Source organism: Seriola aureovittata, chromosome 23, assembly GCF_021018895.1.
Source record: "Seriola aureovittata isolate HTS-2021-v1 ecotype China chromosome 23, ASM2101889v1, whole genome shotgun sequence".
Taxonomy (NCBI): Eukaryota; Metazoa; Chordata; class Actinopteri; order Carangiformes; family Carangidae; genus Seriola; species Seriola aureovittata.
Window position 1 is genome coordinate 18,227,434 of NC_079386.1, and position 17,404 is coordinate 18,244,837.

Genomic DNA, 17,404 nt, shown 5'->3' on the forward strand with positions numbered 1-17,404 from the left:
AGCGTCAGTCTGCTGCTACAACAGCCTCCCCTCTTCTGGTGTCGGGCTTTTCACCAGATTTTAAACCTGGCTGCAGGGAAGATTGATGATGTCAGGTGATAACGGTCAGGGTTCACCATCAGTGGAAGAGGCTGAGGTCTGGTTCTTCCACACCAAAACTGGAAAAAAACATTTCTTTATGGACCTGGCTTTGTCAGTGTGATGTTGAAAACAGGAAACGGGAGTACATTGGTGTCTCAAATATTATTGTGTGTTGTATCATTAATATTTCCCTTCATTGGAACTAGGAGTCCCAAACTGCGAAAACAGCCCCAGACCAGTATACAGTATGTCATATACCCTCGTGGGTAGAATTAAGTCTATAAGAAGAAGAAGAAGAAGAAGAAAAACACCCATTAAAAATACAATAAAACATACAGAATACATTAAATGTCATTACATCACATTATTACACCTCAGCAACTGACAAAACTCCCTCCAAACCAGCCATTGTACTAACCTCTCTGAAGGCTCCAGCAACTCCCTAGTAACCACTCCAAACAACCTAGCAACCACTGGGTAACACCCTACCATCCACTCCAAAATACCCCAGCAGCCACATATAACATCCCAGTAACTACTTGAAACCAACCTAAAACCCTTAATGATCACAAAATAACCAGCTTCTAAAGCTAGCAACCACCTCTTTAAGTTTCACACTTAGGAACGAAACAACTCCAAAAATGTAATCATGAGTAATTACCTCATGACGTTTGATAATCTATTAACATTGTTAACATCCAAACCTTAAGTCTTTTCAAGTTAAATGTAGCCGGCTCTTATCTGATCAGAGGTCACACGAGATGCCATAACTGTAGAAGACTAATCCCAAAACAGCATAAGCTCCACCATGACCATGTGGTAGGTGATGACGTCGTGGTCGCTCATTAATCTCCCTCCATGAACAGAATGCTGACGCCTCCATCGTTGGATGCCCAGGTAGAGAACGAGGATGTAGAGAGGGAGGAAGAGGAGGATGGTGGTGATGGTGAAGGACACGAAGATGAGCGTCCCAGCAGTGGTCCAGAGGCAGTTGACGAGGAGAGGATGGAGGGAAGAGTTGGAAGAGGAGAGGGGAGGGGGGCCAAAGGTAGCGTTGAGGGAAGAGAAGGACCTGGCCTGTGGAAGAGGATGGGAAGTGGAGGTGTGGAGAGAGGAAAGCATTACTGGAAATGTTTTATACTCATCATGACAAAAATTGAAATGGGGCAGAGAAAAAAGAAGCTTGAGCCAATATTTACAACACTATGTCATATATATCTTTTGCTGAGTATGACAATCTTTCCAACAAGAAACAGAACTGTCCATGGATATTCGCAATCACAATTGTAACAGGTAAAAATAAATACGGTATTTTAACACTAAAAATAAAATGCACAAACGAGTAGCACACGTTTTGTTGTCACTGACTCTCGAGTGATTATAATTCTATATTTAGAGTAGTAGAAGAACATATAAATATATTTGAGTACATTAAAATAAACAAACCTCGTCAATAGTCCTTATAAATTATTTCCTCTAAACTGGTGAAGCTTTGTCCACAGACTCCCAAACACAGGTGTCCTGTTTCAGTATGTTGTAGATACAGGTGTGCCTTGTGTACGTGTGGAAAATAAACAGGACTTGGGCCTTTGCATATTAGCAAACCACTAATGAACACCTGATCAGTGATTCACTGACACAGATTTTGGGCTATCAGGTAGAATGAAACAAAAACAATGAAACATCATAACTGATTAAAATATACCATGCATGAGTTTTCACAAAACCAAACCACAACGAATGGCTGCCATTTAGGAATCAATGCTTTATTTCAGTGTTGAGTGTGTGTGAATATTAAAGAGAGAGTCCATAACAGTGAACAGACATGACAGATAGTAAATACAGAGAGAGAAAGAGCAGGCAAGTGAAAGTGTAAGAAACTGGTCGGTACTTTAAGAGCTGTACTCCAAAATACTACATATCCATTTGAGGAAAAAAAGAAATAAAAGCGATGTACAATGTTGTTCATGTCATGGAGCAAACCGACACTGACACACCCAAGCCACGTGTAAACACTTGTAATGACAAATTTAGCATCTGTTGTGTTGGTTAAGGAATTTCTTTTAAGATTTTTTTCACTCAATGGTGAAAATTCCTCAAATGCATCTGCAAATTAGCTATTAATGTCTGAAACAGTTTTAAGCTAACTCATAACTTATGTTTGCAATAAATTTCAAATCATTACTCAGAAGGCAATTCTATCATATCAACTTTGAAACAACATTCATATTACTGACGTTAAGGCTGAATATCCAGCAGACAAGGCCCAGTTTACTTAAAAAAAAAAAAAAAAAAAACAGTCTGATTTTGTTGAAACAATCAATAGAGCCTTCAAATCCTAAAATCTTCTCCTGTAGCAGCACTACTACGTGCTGAAACACAGTCAGAAAATTTACTTTTAACAGACTCTTGAACAGACACACAATCTGAACAATTAGGGAAACAACATGAGCTCATGTTTTTGGACTGACATTTTAATTTAATTTTAGTCTATATTTTTTTATTGTACATGCACTTATCTCACAGTTTTTAAACTATTGCTAGTTTCAGACTTGCCTTGTTAGCATTCAACATTGAAACAAATGTCTACAAACAATCAATAACTATTGTGTCAGCTTAGTTGCACACTTTCTTACAAAATAGACAGTGTTAGCATTTCAAAAGGAACCTCCTGATCTAACCAGCAGTAAAGGTGTCCGTTGGTTTCAATCAGAAATGCAATGCTAACAAGCTCTTTTTGCTAACTGGCTAGCTTGAGTATCCCCACCCCCCACCCAGCATGACAACTTTCATTTGTTTAGAAAAAATTATAGAATAAAACTTTTAACGCTGATTTGTCCACTCACAATAACCAATATAAAATGTAGCAAATGCCAACAATCATATTTTGATTCAACTTAACAGATGAAATGTATAAAAAGAAGAAATATAATGGGCACTTAAGAGTTTCAATGCACATGGTGGAACACAATCAAATGGCAAGATATAAATATTAAAATACCTAATAAAGATAAATAATAAATAAATAAATTAATTAATTAATTAATTAATAAATAGAAGTAATAACTTACATAAATTTGAAAAACCTTTTATCTATTGTGAACATATTAATGTTTTTGATTATTGTTTTTTAATTCCTGCTTCAATAAAGACTGATAGACGACATAGTGTAAACAGCTGACCACAAGCTTCTGTTAGTTATTCTGTATAGTAATGATGCTGATGAAACTGTTCAACTGTGGGTTGATGCGTGTAACTTAAATGCTTTTCTTGCCTATTCAATAATTGATGTAAATGCTTCATATTGTTATGATTATTACTATCATATAGCACTTTTCCAAAAGTAATTTGTAAATGCTTTGCAATTGACCTTTACTGTACCTAACATTACTGTAAATATGTTTAGGTGTTGGTGAACTGTTTCTAAAATGGGAGCTTACAGTTGAAATCAGGCATGTTTTTGGGTTTGGGAAATCAGGTATGTTCAACAATCACATAATACAGAGGCATGCTTCTAGAACACTGAGGTATTCTTTTTATGGGAGATGGCGGACCATGTGGAATTGTACAAGCAAGCGACAGCACTTCTCGGAATTCTTAATGCATTCTAGAATCCTTAGTCATGGTGGAAAGAATCGATACATTCCGGAATCCCCACCCCACCCCACCCCACCCCCACCCCACCCCACCCCAGCCTCTTGTTACTTTGTTACTGAGATGAGCAGAAAGGAGTGTGTAAAAATGTTGCTGATTCCAAATATGTTGATTATTTCGAACATTTTACATGATATTAAAGGTATTTTCACAAATATATAGGATAGATTTATAGATCTTTTTTCTTCCTCCTTGCTCCAGATGTCCGAGGAAAAATATATGAACACTCAAACCAAGCATAGATAGACAATGCTGCTTCAATGCAATCAACCCAATGAATCAGTCATTCAAACAATCAGAATCAGAGTCAAGCAGTCATATCTAATGATGAATCTATTGCCTAAGACTTGTAAAGAATACTAGCGTATGGCAAGAAAGAAAATAAACATTCCATATTCAAACAATCCTAATGTACAAACAATGGACTAGAGGCTAAAAGTGGCCAATGTCTTAGTCTCCGAATCATTTCTCTATGATCATCCCAGAGTGAAAGGTTCTTAACACATCTCTTTTTATGATACAGTTAAAGGAAATTTGGTTGGGTGAGAATGCCCTTTAATTTTTAACCCATTCTTTGCTTCATATTTACAGATTTACTATTGATGGACCAGTTTAAAGTTCCTTAAGTGCTTTGCTCAAGTGCACACTGACAACCACTAAGCATTGGTAGCTAAAGTTAGCCTCCAAATATTAGTGCAGAAGTTGGCGTGCAAATGTAAACTACTGTGGGTGTAACCTGTGGTAGTTGCGTGGAGTAGCAAATTATGTCAAACCAAGACACAGACCTCTTTTAGCTCACTGGCCATTATTTTACCTGTTAGACACAATACGAGAAGGCGGAGCAATAGAAATCTTTCGACCTTCCATTCCATTTCGAATCACCAACTTTTATCTATTCATTCATGCCTTTAATGCCTCTTCGATTTCTTGATCCATCATTCACTCCAATGTAGATTTTGGAAGCAGTGGTTTCCAACAATGTTTTCGTCCTCCCCGCTTGCAGCCTTTATTTATCCTTCCTTTCTTTTTTAAGCCTGTTTTCATTCAGTCCTCCGTTGTTATGCTCATGCCAACCTGGGAGAATTTGACATCATTAATCCGTCTTGGCATCGCTGTTTTTTACTCTAATCTTGCATCCTTCATGCATCCCATTTTGCAATGTATGTCAAACTTGCATGAAGGCAGAAAATTTGAATCTTTACATTGCCCCTTATCTGGCACTTAACGTTCTTCAGACTTTTGAATGGATAAAGCTCAAAGACCAGTGTTACAGCCACCATCTCCTGCTATCCAGGTTCATTTTTTGATTATCTTATTTTATCAGAATCATCAAAGATGCCAATACAAGCTTTTACTTTCATAGTCTTGTGATGTAATAATGGCTCAGCTAATCCTTTTTCTTTGTTTCTTCCTCACTTTTAGACCTCCTTCCATCATTACAGTCGGCAATGGAGGTTCATGCAATAATTTGACATCGTGCATTGTATCTCCCGTCTTCAACAACTGCTCCCCCCGGATCATCTCTCCTGCCTCCGCTTCACTTCTCCATCCAAGCCTCCATCATTGTAGGTAGCGGTAGACTTTGAAGCAGTGGTTGCCAGAGTCTGCCACCACCACATGTCCGTCTGAGGTCAGAGCCAGACCTTGGGGACCATAGAGAGGGTCGGCCGAAGTGTTGATGTAGGAGAGGAAGGAACCACTGCCATCAAACACCTGGAAATGTTGGAACAGGGACAGAAAATGTTTTGATAATTGCACTAATTTTCCCAGAAGCGGGGTCTTACCATTACATGTTTGCAAGCACTGCACAGCGCTGTTGTACCTGAATTCTGCTATTTCCCCAGTCAGCTACGATGATGTTCCCATTAACGTCCACAGCTACACCAGTGGGAGCATTGAACTGGCCGTTTCCCTCACCGTTTGAGCCAAATTTCAACACCAACTCTCCCTCAGGGGTGAAAACCTGACCCGGACAGAGAAAGAATATCAGAATCCATATTTACATCTCCTGTTCAAGTTTTCTTGAGCAAAACGTTAAATTTGTAATTGTTCACGTGGGTAATGCTAGACCAAAGGTTTTCTTTCATTTATGTGATGTTTAGTCAGTACCTTGACAGAGTGGTTATGGAAGTCGGTCACAATGATCTCATTGTTGTTATTCACCGCTGCAAAGTGTGGACCTTCAGGACAGAAACACGGAAACAACAAGAACAGGTTGGGCTTTCAGCGATTACACTTGTACTGACGCTTCAGTTGCTGTCACCACTTGCACTTCAGTGGAACTAAAGTTTTAACTGCTTTCAGAACTTACACTTCATGTGCCCTGACTGTTTACACTTCAATTGCTTTCAGGTTGCACTTTACCAGCTTTTAGTTATTGTTTTTCATATAACACTTGGAGTGTTTTGATGTGTTACTAAAATTAAAAACACTTCAACCACTTAAATTTGCACTTGAACTGACAGTTCAACAGCTTTAAGTTATTACCCTTCATATTACCCTTTGCACTACCTGCAAACTGCTTGTCACCGTTGCCTCGACTACCAAACTTGGTGATGAGTTTGCCGGTCAGCTGGAAGATGAAGACGGTACACGCCTTGTTGTCAACCACGATCACATGACCGTTCTGGTCCACGGACACCCCCTTTGGCCCCATAAGTCTGCCAGAGCCAAGCTTCGCCTGATGGACCACAAATAAAACCAATGAGAACAAAGAGCCATTCAAGAAAACATAACAATGTAAGTTTGAATTGATTGAATTCAGAAATACATTAAAATGTCCTTGAGAGATAAATACAATTTATATTTATGAACTGTTGCTCAAATTAAAAAGTTATAAAGAATCAATCAACACTTCATCCTCCAACAGCTAAAGTGCACAACGAAACACCTACCTTGTACTTGCCATCGCTTGAGAAGATGCTGACCCACTTGTTGTCATAGTCAGCAATGATGATGTCACCGCTGGGGTGAACAGCCACGCCCGTGGGTCGCTGCAGTTGCCCTGGTGACCGTCCCCGCACCCCAAAACGACTCTTGAATTCCCCCTCATTGGAGAAAATCTGGAGTGGGGACAACTTGTGAGGACCCTCATAGACATAACATATTCCTTAACCTCTAACCTGAACCGTCAAACAGCCTCCAGGGCTGGGCATAATGTGTTTTACCTGGACGCACTGATTGTTGCTGTCGGCGATCAGTATCCTGCCGGTGGAGGAGGCAGCCACTCCTTGAAGGTTGGTGAACTCTCCTTTATTCCTCCCCTTTGTTCCTGAAGAGAGCAAGAAAAATCAGATGAAACTGATTTCAAGCATCTGCTCTGCCTGTAATCTTTCTGTTAAACCTGTTTATTCTGGCAACACAGACAGATTTGTTTAATTTGTAGCATCAACCTTTTGACCGAGTCACAGTTCGACTGCTAAAGTTCGGACTAGACCCACCGCTCAGACCATTTTTGGGTTTGACCATATAAAATCTGGACTTTTTGCTCCCTTTTAGTCATGCATTGTGATTCATATGTTGTTATTCTCAAGATATCGTGGACTACTTGATTTTCATGAGAGACACTGGGACGTTCTGTGACTAAGTTATGAGTATGATTGAAAATATATTCATGCATTTCGTCAATCCAAATGTTTTCTTATTTATTATTGGGGTAATGGCAATTCAGGTCCCATCATGCTTTGGGTGATGCAAATACTTGAACTGGATTAGCTATTTCAGTGTGCACTGTAACAATGGAAACAGAGAGCAACAACTGGAGCTGGAGGCTACACCTTGTCCCCCAAATTTAGGTTCTTCAACAAGTACTCAGATCTGCCTTTTTCTGTCCGGACAAATGTCTCACCGATCCTGAAGATGAGGTCATCCTCAATGGGGTTCTGGGTTTTACGTCGTGGGGTGCCCAGGGCGCTGCTGGCCCTTTTGGAGCCCTTCTTCTTCTGCCCAGGGGACTTCCCTCGTCTCTTGGCCCCCTCAGAGGAGCCTGTGGATGGTGTGGCGTTGGCTGCGGAGTTGGTCGCCGTGGTGGTGGACGGAGAGACCTGGAGAGACAGCGACTGTAAGGGTACAGTGTTTGGATAAAATTAGACACTCTCCCTTTTGTCTGACAAATTAAGATGTAGTTCCACACACACAATCTCCCTCCACCCACCTCTACTTCTGTCTCATAAGCCCTGGTGACGGTCAGTTTGAAGGGGCTTCCTTTGATGTGCTGGTCGTACAGACGCAGGGCCAATGAGAAGTTGCCCTCCTTCGGCACCGTGTACACAAACTCATAAGTCCCATTCTTGTGGTCCACGATTTCACCGTCCACTATGCTGCCGTCTGGGGTGAACACCTGGAGTAACACACAGGTAACCTTTTGTAAGTTTTTTGTGAATGTGTCCACTATTTTACTTGACTGTGGGCGTAAAATGAACCTCAGCTGACAGGATCGCATTGCCACTCTTGCAGGCTCCCCCTGACTTGTCCCTCGTTACTATGGTAACCGAGGCAGGATGCCCCACGATGCACTGCTCCAGGCCAATGCCCATGGCTTCGCTCTGGCTCGCCACCGCACTGAGGAAGAAGGGGAACATGAGTCAAATGGTGTTAAATGCAAAAATGCTTCTTGTGCCCGGGGGCCAGAACATTTGGCGTCAGCATGGTCTCACCTGGTCGTAACGATGGTGCCCAGGTTGTGTATGGACTTCCTCAGCCCGTCCGTCTCCATCACCAGATCCAGCTGGTCGTTCTCCTCTGGCTGACACGGCAGGCCGAGGCTAGCTAGCTCTGCCAGCCTCTCCCCCAGCTCCCGCTCCACCTGCAGGCTCGCCACGCATGCCTCCCCAGCCAGAGCCTCCTCCGTCTGGGTACAGGTGGCATTGATATCCCCCTCCCCCCGAACGAGGCTGTCTACCTGGGCCTGGAGAACCTGGGCACAGAGAGAGACGACCTTATACTTCACAATTCATTCATTCATTCATTAATAACAACCAATGTCTTGTTTTGCTGCTCTGCACCTTCTGCTTGAGTCCATATGTGACCTCGAGCTCCATGAGCAGAACGCTCTTCCGGACATCCAGCTGCTTGTGCAGGTCCTCGAAGCTCGACTGGATGTCCTCTTCGATGGAAGTTCTCTGATTGGTCAGCTGCTGGAGGATCTCCTTAACAAAGGACAAGGCATCTGAAAGCTGAGGGAGTCTGGAGGGACACATATGAAGGGAAACAGGAATTAGAAGGTGAAGCCGTAAAAAATCTGCATCAACACACGAGGTTATCCTTTGTTAATTCTCTGTTACAACATTAATGCAAGACACGCTGTGCTTCTGTTTGTATGATCATTGTATTGATGAACAGTCATTCACAAGTCCGAGAACACATTTCCTCATTTCTGTCATTTTGTTGTTGTTGGTCCGTAGTCCTGCATTTCTCTCCCTGTCCACCAGATGTCCCCCTTCTTCTCCCCATTAACTGTCTCTCAGTAGTTACTCATGCCTGTGAATTCCCTGTGTTTCCTCATGCTGTGGGGGAATGTAACTAAGTACATAAGGACACAGTGCAGGTGTATTTGCAGTCCCCACCTGTTCTGGACAATCCCCAGCCTCTCCTGCAGGCTGCTGCGGTTCTGCTCCAGGGCCTGGCTGAGGGGCACCTTAGGGTGCTCTCCATGGTCCGACAGACAATCCTCACACAGCGCCAACTCGCAGGCCAAACAGTACAGGTCAGCCACCTGGAGATGAAAGGGAAGAAAGAAAGAGGGGGTGTGTGGGGGGGCGGGCTAATTTTTGTTGAAATACAAGATGTATTTGTATTTTAGTATTAGTAATTTACAGCCTCGCAAAACTCAGGTGCAAAATAAAGTTGCCAGAAATCAAAGAATCTCTACAGGATTTTGGGGCGTCATCAACGTCACTAAACAAGTTGTTGAAGAGAAAAAGTAAAAAACAACATGTGTGTTGTGTTCCCACCTTCCCTGCATGTTGTGGGCAGGTGTTTTTTCCAGGTGGAGCCTCCAGGACGGTGCACTCCTCACTGCTGCTATCTGGGGAGTGTTGGTGAGCCTCCATCTGCGAGTGGCAGCCTGGTGGGGGTGAACCTCCGAACACACCCCTTATTCCACACGGCGGCCAGGGGGAGGGGCTGGATGTTCAGATACAAGTATTCCTACTGTGGGTTTGTATTGTTTGCCTTGGTAAACTTCTTTACTCGCACTTTACTCCATCGTGTGGCCGAGACGGAGAGCCAGAATATTAATTAAACTCCTTGTGAAAGCTGTTGGCACTTGTTAGATCTTTGGAGAGGCATGCCGTGTTGAAGAAGAGGCTAAACATTCAGTCACAGCCCTTTTCTGGAGCCTGCAGTCACATCTGAGGGATTAGACATCCACACACCCCCCCTTACTGCAGGACTTTCCCGCACAGCATCCAGAGAAGAGTGCTGGAAAGTCAAGTGTACAATCATCCACTTTAGTCAAAGCTTTATTTTGTTGATCTCTCTGCTGCTAAAAGGAGGGACTAAAATTTCAGACATGCCCTTTGTTTGAGCCTGTAGTCACTGAAACATTAATCCATTACATTCCCGTTGGGTTAAAAAGGAAGGTCCAGGTATCCAGAAATCGGCAAACATCCTTCTGATTCCATGTCTCGTCTATTCCTCTGTTAATATATACATCTGTCGAAAATCACCCGGAAAAAAAAGCAGTCGTACAATCCTCTTTAGTTCTGATTTTGGGGAAAGCGACGGCCCTCGGTGTTGGTTTAATTCACAGAGGGTTCAAATTGAGGACAGACTGTGTGTGTCCTGGGGAGAAGAGAGAGGGATGAGGATTAGGTGGGAAAGCAGATAAACATGGATAGAGAAAAAAAATTAACACTTTACTCTCAACCCTTGAGTGCGTGCTTTCATACTTTGTCATGTGTTGTTAGCTAGTGAATATTTTCTATATGTGCAATTAGGTAGGTTATATCAGTGGTTCCCACAAATTAGACCACAGACCCCCTGGAACCTCCTCGAAGACCCACAGGGGTCCCCAGACCACACTTTGAGAACCTCTGGCTTAGATGTCTAACCTAAACAGTCTTATTCATAGCTGTAGTCCCTATAGGGTCAAAAGCAATGGTTGAATGTCAGTGTCTTAACCTGCAGTTCCTTTAATCACCACTAGATGACGCTCCATCTGACTGCATTGAAGCAACTAGGAAAACCTCAAACTTGATTTATCAATTTGTCCATAAAATGTCAAAAATAGTGAAAAGTTTCCGCTAAAGTTTCCGAGAGAAGATGTATTTTAAGTGCCAAGAGCCAAAACTCTTCAGTTTACAATCAGATACAACAAAAAAAAAGCATCAAATCATCAGTGAATGTTTGGGATTTATGCTTGAAACATTCCCCAGAAAAATGAAACAGTTGTCAATAGTTGAAAATAGTCATAACTCTACCTGCGACCGACTGCAATTCCGTCAACAATAAATAATAATGATCATATTTGTGATTTTCCTCAGGATTGTCTGAATGGAAGAGATGGAACCTTCATGGTCACTTCACAGAATCACTGCTGTGAAATTAATAAATAAATAATCTTTCTCGTCTGCACATTAAGAGAGTTATTTTGTCCTATTTGTAAATGTCACTGAACACATCATGGAAGATAAAACATTCCCCTCTCTGTGGCTGCTGTTAACAAAAATAACATACCCTCCTTTTAATGTTTCTATGATGATGATACCGCATAGTCAATGTTTAATGAAAGGCTGATCAGATGTAATGTTTTTGTTCTGACGACAGTAGGTTTCTCTTAATTAGCATCAGCCAGAGTCTCTCTAACAAAATGCCACAAAATGATAATAAAACACCAGCTGCAGGTGAAAAATCATGCTGAATAAATACACACAAACATTCCCAGTCTGTCTTCCCCACTATAGGAATGCCCATATGTTCCTTCCAGATGGCGTATCAGCTCACTACACACCCCAATTAACTCCCAGATGGTACGATCCACAGCAGGACCCAGGACAGACGACGGGAGGACGGAGGTGAAGCACCGAAGTGAATGAGGAGTACGATACTAATAAAGAGCTTCTAGGAGCAGAAATGTAGGTCACCGAAATGTCTTCAAAGTGATGGAGAAAGAGACAGAGGGGAGAGACAGGGAGTGAGGCTGTGGTTTCTATGGTAACAGACTGCACAGAGAGGGGGTGGTGGGGGTGCAACAAAAAAGTGAAGCAATCACGGGCCCTTTAATCCTAAAATCCTAAATATAGGCTTGTGTGTTTTTTCACAGAGCAGAAATCAATCACAGCTCCATTCACACTGGTGAGATGAAGTGTCCCAGTTCACAGGACTGACGCAGACATGATGATGAGGATGATGAAGATGTAGGATGATGAGGATGATGAAGATGTAGGATCACTCTGAACACCAGAAACCTGGCTGGAATTTGATTCATTTAAAATCTGAGTGGGGCCACATGGATCCAGAGCCCTTGAAGAAACAGTTAAACCCAATCAATCAAAATGTAAAGATACAACAGTTTAAAATTTACACTGCAGAGTGAAATGTTTTTACATTTTTTGGACAATTTTGTGGCTAAAGTCAGTTTTTGAATTTGGCTTTTTTAAGTGAGGCGGAAACACACACTGTTTAGGTTTAAACCTAATAAACAAAATGATTTATCAAATTTCTTATTATTTCTTACTATATAGATTAACAATTTTAATAGAATAATAATGAATAATAATAATAAAATACAAACAGATAAATAAACATTTCAAAATAATGTACAGTTGTATGATTTTCTATATTTTCTTATACAGGTTTAAAAAATGTTTTAATTTTTAATTATGTTTTCTACATATTTTCAAAAAAATTTCCTGAAATGTTTTTAGTTGCTATTACATGATTATAGATCTTAAAAATATTAATGCGGAAAAATTCCTAAATCTAAAAACAACAAGAAAAGAAAATCTTGAAAATGTTTAAAGATTAAAAAAAATATTTTTACCATCTCATATCTGTGTGTAAAAACGTTCTTCTGAATAATTTATAAAGGGGAGGGATTATGGATATGAGTTCCCTGTGATCTTGTACATAATCCTGTTTTTTAAAACCTCCTCCCCCAAATATTCTGTTCAACCTGCCTGACATGAATTCAAATACTCACTTTATGTCTGTCTCACACACACTCACACTAACACACACACCTCAACAACACTCACACATGCACAAGGCAGAAGTGAAGAGTTGATTTCTCTTCATTTATGAAATTTTTTTTTGTTTGTTTTTGTTTTGTTCTTTACTGTAAAGACACATTTATAATTTTCTGTCTTTTTTCCGAATGCAGGCAAATATATTTCACACACACACACACACACACACACACACACACAGCTACACTCCCACATTTTCATTCAAGGATGCTCTGCAGTACAATGCTGCAAAGGATTATGGGACGACAGTGAGGCTCTCTTTGCAGGGTGTGTGTGTGTGTGTGTGTTTGTGTGATTGTGTCTTGTGACTGTGGTGACTGTTTGTAACTGTCACTTAAAGAGGGAGAGACAATTGAACCCTTTCTTTCTTTCTTTCTTTCTTTCTTTTCTTCTGGAACATTTCAAAGACACACAGAATAAATTCATCAATTCATCTCAGTATATTTTGAACGTATCTTATGTGGATTCGTACATAGATATTTGCCAGTTTGACTTTATAAGTTAGACGTTATAAATGATCATCCTTTAGGTTTTATTGAAGGTTTTGTTTTGTGTCTGTAATTCTGTTTAATATACACAGCACCCTAGAGTTTAACACAAGAAAATACTTTTTTTTTTTTTTTTTTTTTTACAGATGAATAGAAACAGATTGAAATGCAACCAATGCTGCTTTTTTTTTATTTAAATTCAATTTTAAGTGCTGTAGCTGCTAACCATATTAGCAAAATGACATTTACTCAAATTCACTGCATTAAACTAACTGAACTAGATTCTTATTGATTTTTAAAATGACACAGTTTGTAAAACATATAAGTAACTGAACTGAATGAAATAGCTTGTTAGCTAATTCGATATTTTATGAACTTCCTGTGCATACGCTCTGCCCAAAGTCCGCCACAAAAGTTCAAAATTTTCAACGCACTCGAGGCAAATTGCAGACTGAAAAAAAATGGAAGGAGGTTTTTTGAAAACACATTAGAGATCACTGAGGTTTTCAGAGGAATGAATGGACGGTGGTTGACTCGTACATGTACACACAGCGATGTGGGAACGAGCCATTGGTTCTCAGTGTTAGCAGCAGAGTCCACGTTCTCGTACTCCAATGGGATCAACAGGAAATTGCATGTGATTGTTATCAGCCTCACTGTTTACAGCTTTATCAGAGCTGCTAATGCTAACCCAACATTTCTTTCTGCTGCAGTCAGTCACAGGACGCATTTCTCGGCCACATTTGAATGAGTCTTCGAAACGGGACAGTCTTTAGTGCCCGTATTTCCTACATCTTGATTGGTTGACAGAGGCATACAACCACAAGGCAGACAGACCAAAAAGTGATTTATCGACTGGTCAACAGCCACAAAATCACATTATGGAGGAGCAATTTTTTGTCTATTTAATGTTGTAGCACTCTCATGAATTGGTGGAATCTCACTGTGGTACATTATTCATTTGATTACTCTGTCGGAAACAAACTGCTTTAAAACATTTGAAACATACTTAGTTGATTGGAAACCTACTTACATGTACCTCATCTTGGCTCCAGACCAGACTCCATTAAAAACTAAATAAAAACTGAAATCGATTCTCTACTTAAGTTAATTTCAGTTCAGCAGTGGCTGCAGGTCGAGACAGAGTGAAACCGGTTTCTGTGTCGGTAAATCTGACACGACGTCACAGCGAGGGGAAAATACAGGTGACACACAGATTACACCCGTAATCTGATCTCCCTCTTCATATATTCCCACAGGAAAGTTCATCTCTGTTTCTGTTTTTCTTTCTGTTGTAATCCACTCTCTTGCATCTCTCTGCCCTTTGTAGCCGAGCTTCCAGTTTTTTTACTTTCATTTGTTGATGTGACAAATGAAAGATTTGATTTTGAAAAAGGTTTTCACACTCACACTGTATTTTAGTATTGTCCTCATGGTGGATCTTCATGGAAAGATATTACCGGAGTCACATTACAAAATACATTTTACAAGTGTTGTTTTTGTTGTCATTTACATGTCTGTCCATTACGTGTACCCTTCGCGTCACACTTGTTTTTGTTATGCAAAGTCACTAAAGTGTAACATTTAATTATGTTTTGTCATATTTCACAATGTCATTTCATTTATATTCACTTATACATCAGTAGTTTTATGGATTATGACTGTATTTGTTAAAGATACATGCTAATTTCTACAGTTTATTCATAGACATACGTGCAGAAACTGTTGTTAGCCTGTCATCAGCTGTGCTGTGTATTGATGAAACCATGACGCTGTCCGTGGTGCTGAAGTCTCTAAAGAAAATATCAAGAGCTCTCAGTACGTTTTAAGACACATATTGTTGCAATGTTCAGAGCGACCTCGGCTTCCTGAAGTAGTGAAGTAGCCATCTTTGATTTCCATTACTACGGCAACACGTTTGAATGTAAACGGGCGCTGTAGACGTCACTTCAACCGTCGCTGCAGCTGGTGAATTTAGCAGCTAAAGAGCCAGAGGTTTCCCTCCGGAGCTGGTGGAGACCAAACACAGAGCTAAAAGAGAGGCTGTTGTTAAATTCCTCAGGTGGACACGAACACAACACTACATGAATGAAAAGCTAAAACCAACTGTTGACTAGCTGCCATATTAACTTAAAAAGTGACGACCTGTCAATGGTGTGCTCAGAAAAATATATTTGAAAAATTGGTTAGTAAAATTTCAGGTAAAATTCTGGATTTTGCACAATTAAAGATTATTTAAAAGTACTGTATGGGAACCTCTTAAGCTTATTTGAATTTTTTTTTTTTTAAATTTCAAGTACCAATCTGTAACTTTTGTTCCTTTGTAGTTGTTTTACATCTAAATTGTGGTGGTTTTGTGTCTCTTTGTGCTTATTTTACAGCCCTTTGGTGTTGCTTTGTGTCTGTCTGTGGTCATTTTGCATCGTGTCGTCTACGTTTTGTGTCTCTTTGTCGTCATTTTGTATCTTTCCCTTTGTTTCTTTTTGTAGCCATTTTGCAATGCGTTGTTGTAGTTTTATGTCTCTTCGTAGTCATTTTGTGTTTCTTTGCAGTTGTTTGATTGACTTTCCTACAAGAAATATTAAGTGTCACAGAGGCCCCTCCTCCCTCGTATCGCTCCCTGTTCAGTTTTCCATCCATATATATACAAATATACATGTATGTATTTGTAAAATTCAGACAGGATCAGCCCAGTTTCTGTTCACAGACGTGACGTACCTCTTGTCACTGTTAGCACTCAGGATGCTAACGTGCAGTACATGCAGGCCTGATAGCACGCACACACACACACACACACACATGCACACACACATTTGTATTTGCTCTAAAGCTGAGGTGGATGAGTTTGTGCCTTCATTCATTCATCCTCCCATCCACCCTTGTTCATCCTGCAGTCGAGCCATCCTCGTTTCCTCCATCCTTCCTCAATCTCTCCACTCTTCCCTCCCTCCCACCATGCTACAGATGCTGCTGTCATCCCCAAACATTCCTCCAGCCCTCCATCCCTCCATCATCCATCCATCCATCCAGCTATCGATCGATCCACCCATCTATATCCGTCCCTCTATCCTCTCGTCCCCAAAAAAAGGAAAGCCAGCACTCACCATGTTTTCCTAAGACGCAGGGGATGAGTGTGAGTTTCTGTTTTCCAGCCTGAAGCCACCGCGTCATGATAGCGTCTTGTTTGCTCCCTCTCCTCTCCTGTGTATGTGTGGGAGGGGGGAGGATATCATCGTCACGGCAACACCAGCAGCTTGCAGCAGCAGCACCACCAGACTGAGGGGAAGGGAGCGCAGGGGGGGGCATCCATCGGGCCTTGCTACATCATCCACCAATGACGAGCAAGAGAGTTTAGAAAAGGAGAGAGGTGATTCGCTCATCTGACTGTCAGTTATCCAATGGTGTGGGCGTTTTATTCTCTCTCTCTCTCTCTCTCTCTATTTATCCCAATGTCTCTCTCCCGTCTGATGTCACTTGAATCAGCTCAGTATGTAGTGAGTTAATATTGCATCAAAACAATTCTACATTAAATATAATTAACAAACACATGATTAATATATACATGGAGTAAGATACATAATAGCTTGATTTTAAAATGATGCCTTTATAATTCTTTATTGTTGATTTAATAAATGAATAGCATGTATTTTGTCTCTTTGTCAATTCTTTTTTTTTTCACATCCTTTCTTTCAGAGTTTTCTTGCCACAACTTGTGTTTATGTTCAGTAACTTCTAACTCATTGTTATTTCTCCCTCAATTGGTTAATATCACTATATTTACATTTAATATTATGTTGTTGTTTTTTGTGTAAGTGTCATGAATTATGTTGTATAAACAAATATGTAAAGATTAATTACAATTACAAATACAAATAAAAATTTATATAATATTTATAGTAATATACTATACATTTTACAGGATTATCTATAGTCATAACTAGTCTATTAAAGTTCATCTAAAAAAAAAAAAAACATAATTAAATTGTAAGTGAA

At 40.4% G+C, this 17,404-nt stretch overlaps 1 protein-coding gene across 2 annotated transcripts; it reads right to left on the minus strand.

The window, feature by feature from the left end:
* Positions 1-1,826: 1,826 nt before the first annotated feature.
* On the minus strand, positions 1,827-16,680 carry LOC130164774 (tripartite motif-containing protein 2-like). Of its 2 annotated transcripts, none has more exons than XM_056369733.1 (14): positions 16,516-16,680; positions 9,687-10,518; positions 9,300-9,448; positions 8,739-8,919; positions 8,391-8,650; positions 8,157-8,295; positions 7,889-8,074; positions 7,583-7,778; positions 6,903-7,006; positions 6,630-6,797; positions 6,247-6,415; positions 5,845-5,915; positions 5,558-5,698; positions 1,827-5,448 (listed from the first exon to the last, which is right to left on the minus strand). In XM_056369733.1, the coding sequence occupies exons 2-14, from the start codon at positions 9,783-9,785 to the stop codon at positions 5,296-5,298; spliced, it is 2,016 nt and encodes a 671-aa protein (XP_056225708.1). In that variant the 5' UTR covers positions 9,786-10,518; positions 16,516-16,680; the 3' UTR covers positions 1,827-5,295. The 2 variants fall into 2 exon arrangements, with proteins under 2 accessions (XP_056225708.1, XP_056225707.1); XM_056369732.1 differs by having other exon boundaries at positions 7,583-7,793.
* Between the last annotated feature and the right edge of the window lie 724 nt (positions 16,681-17,404).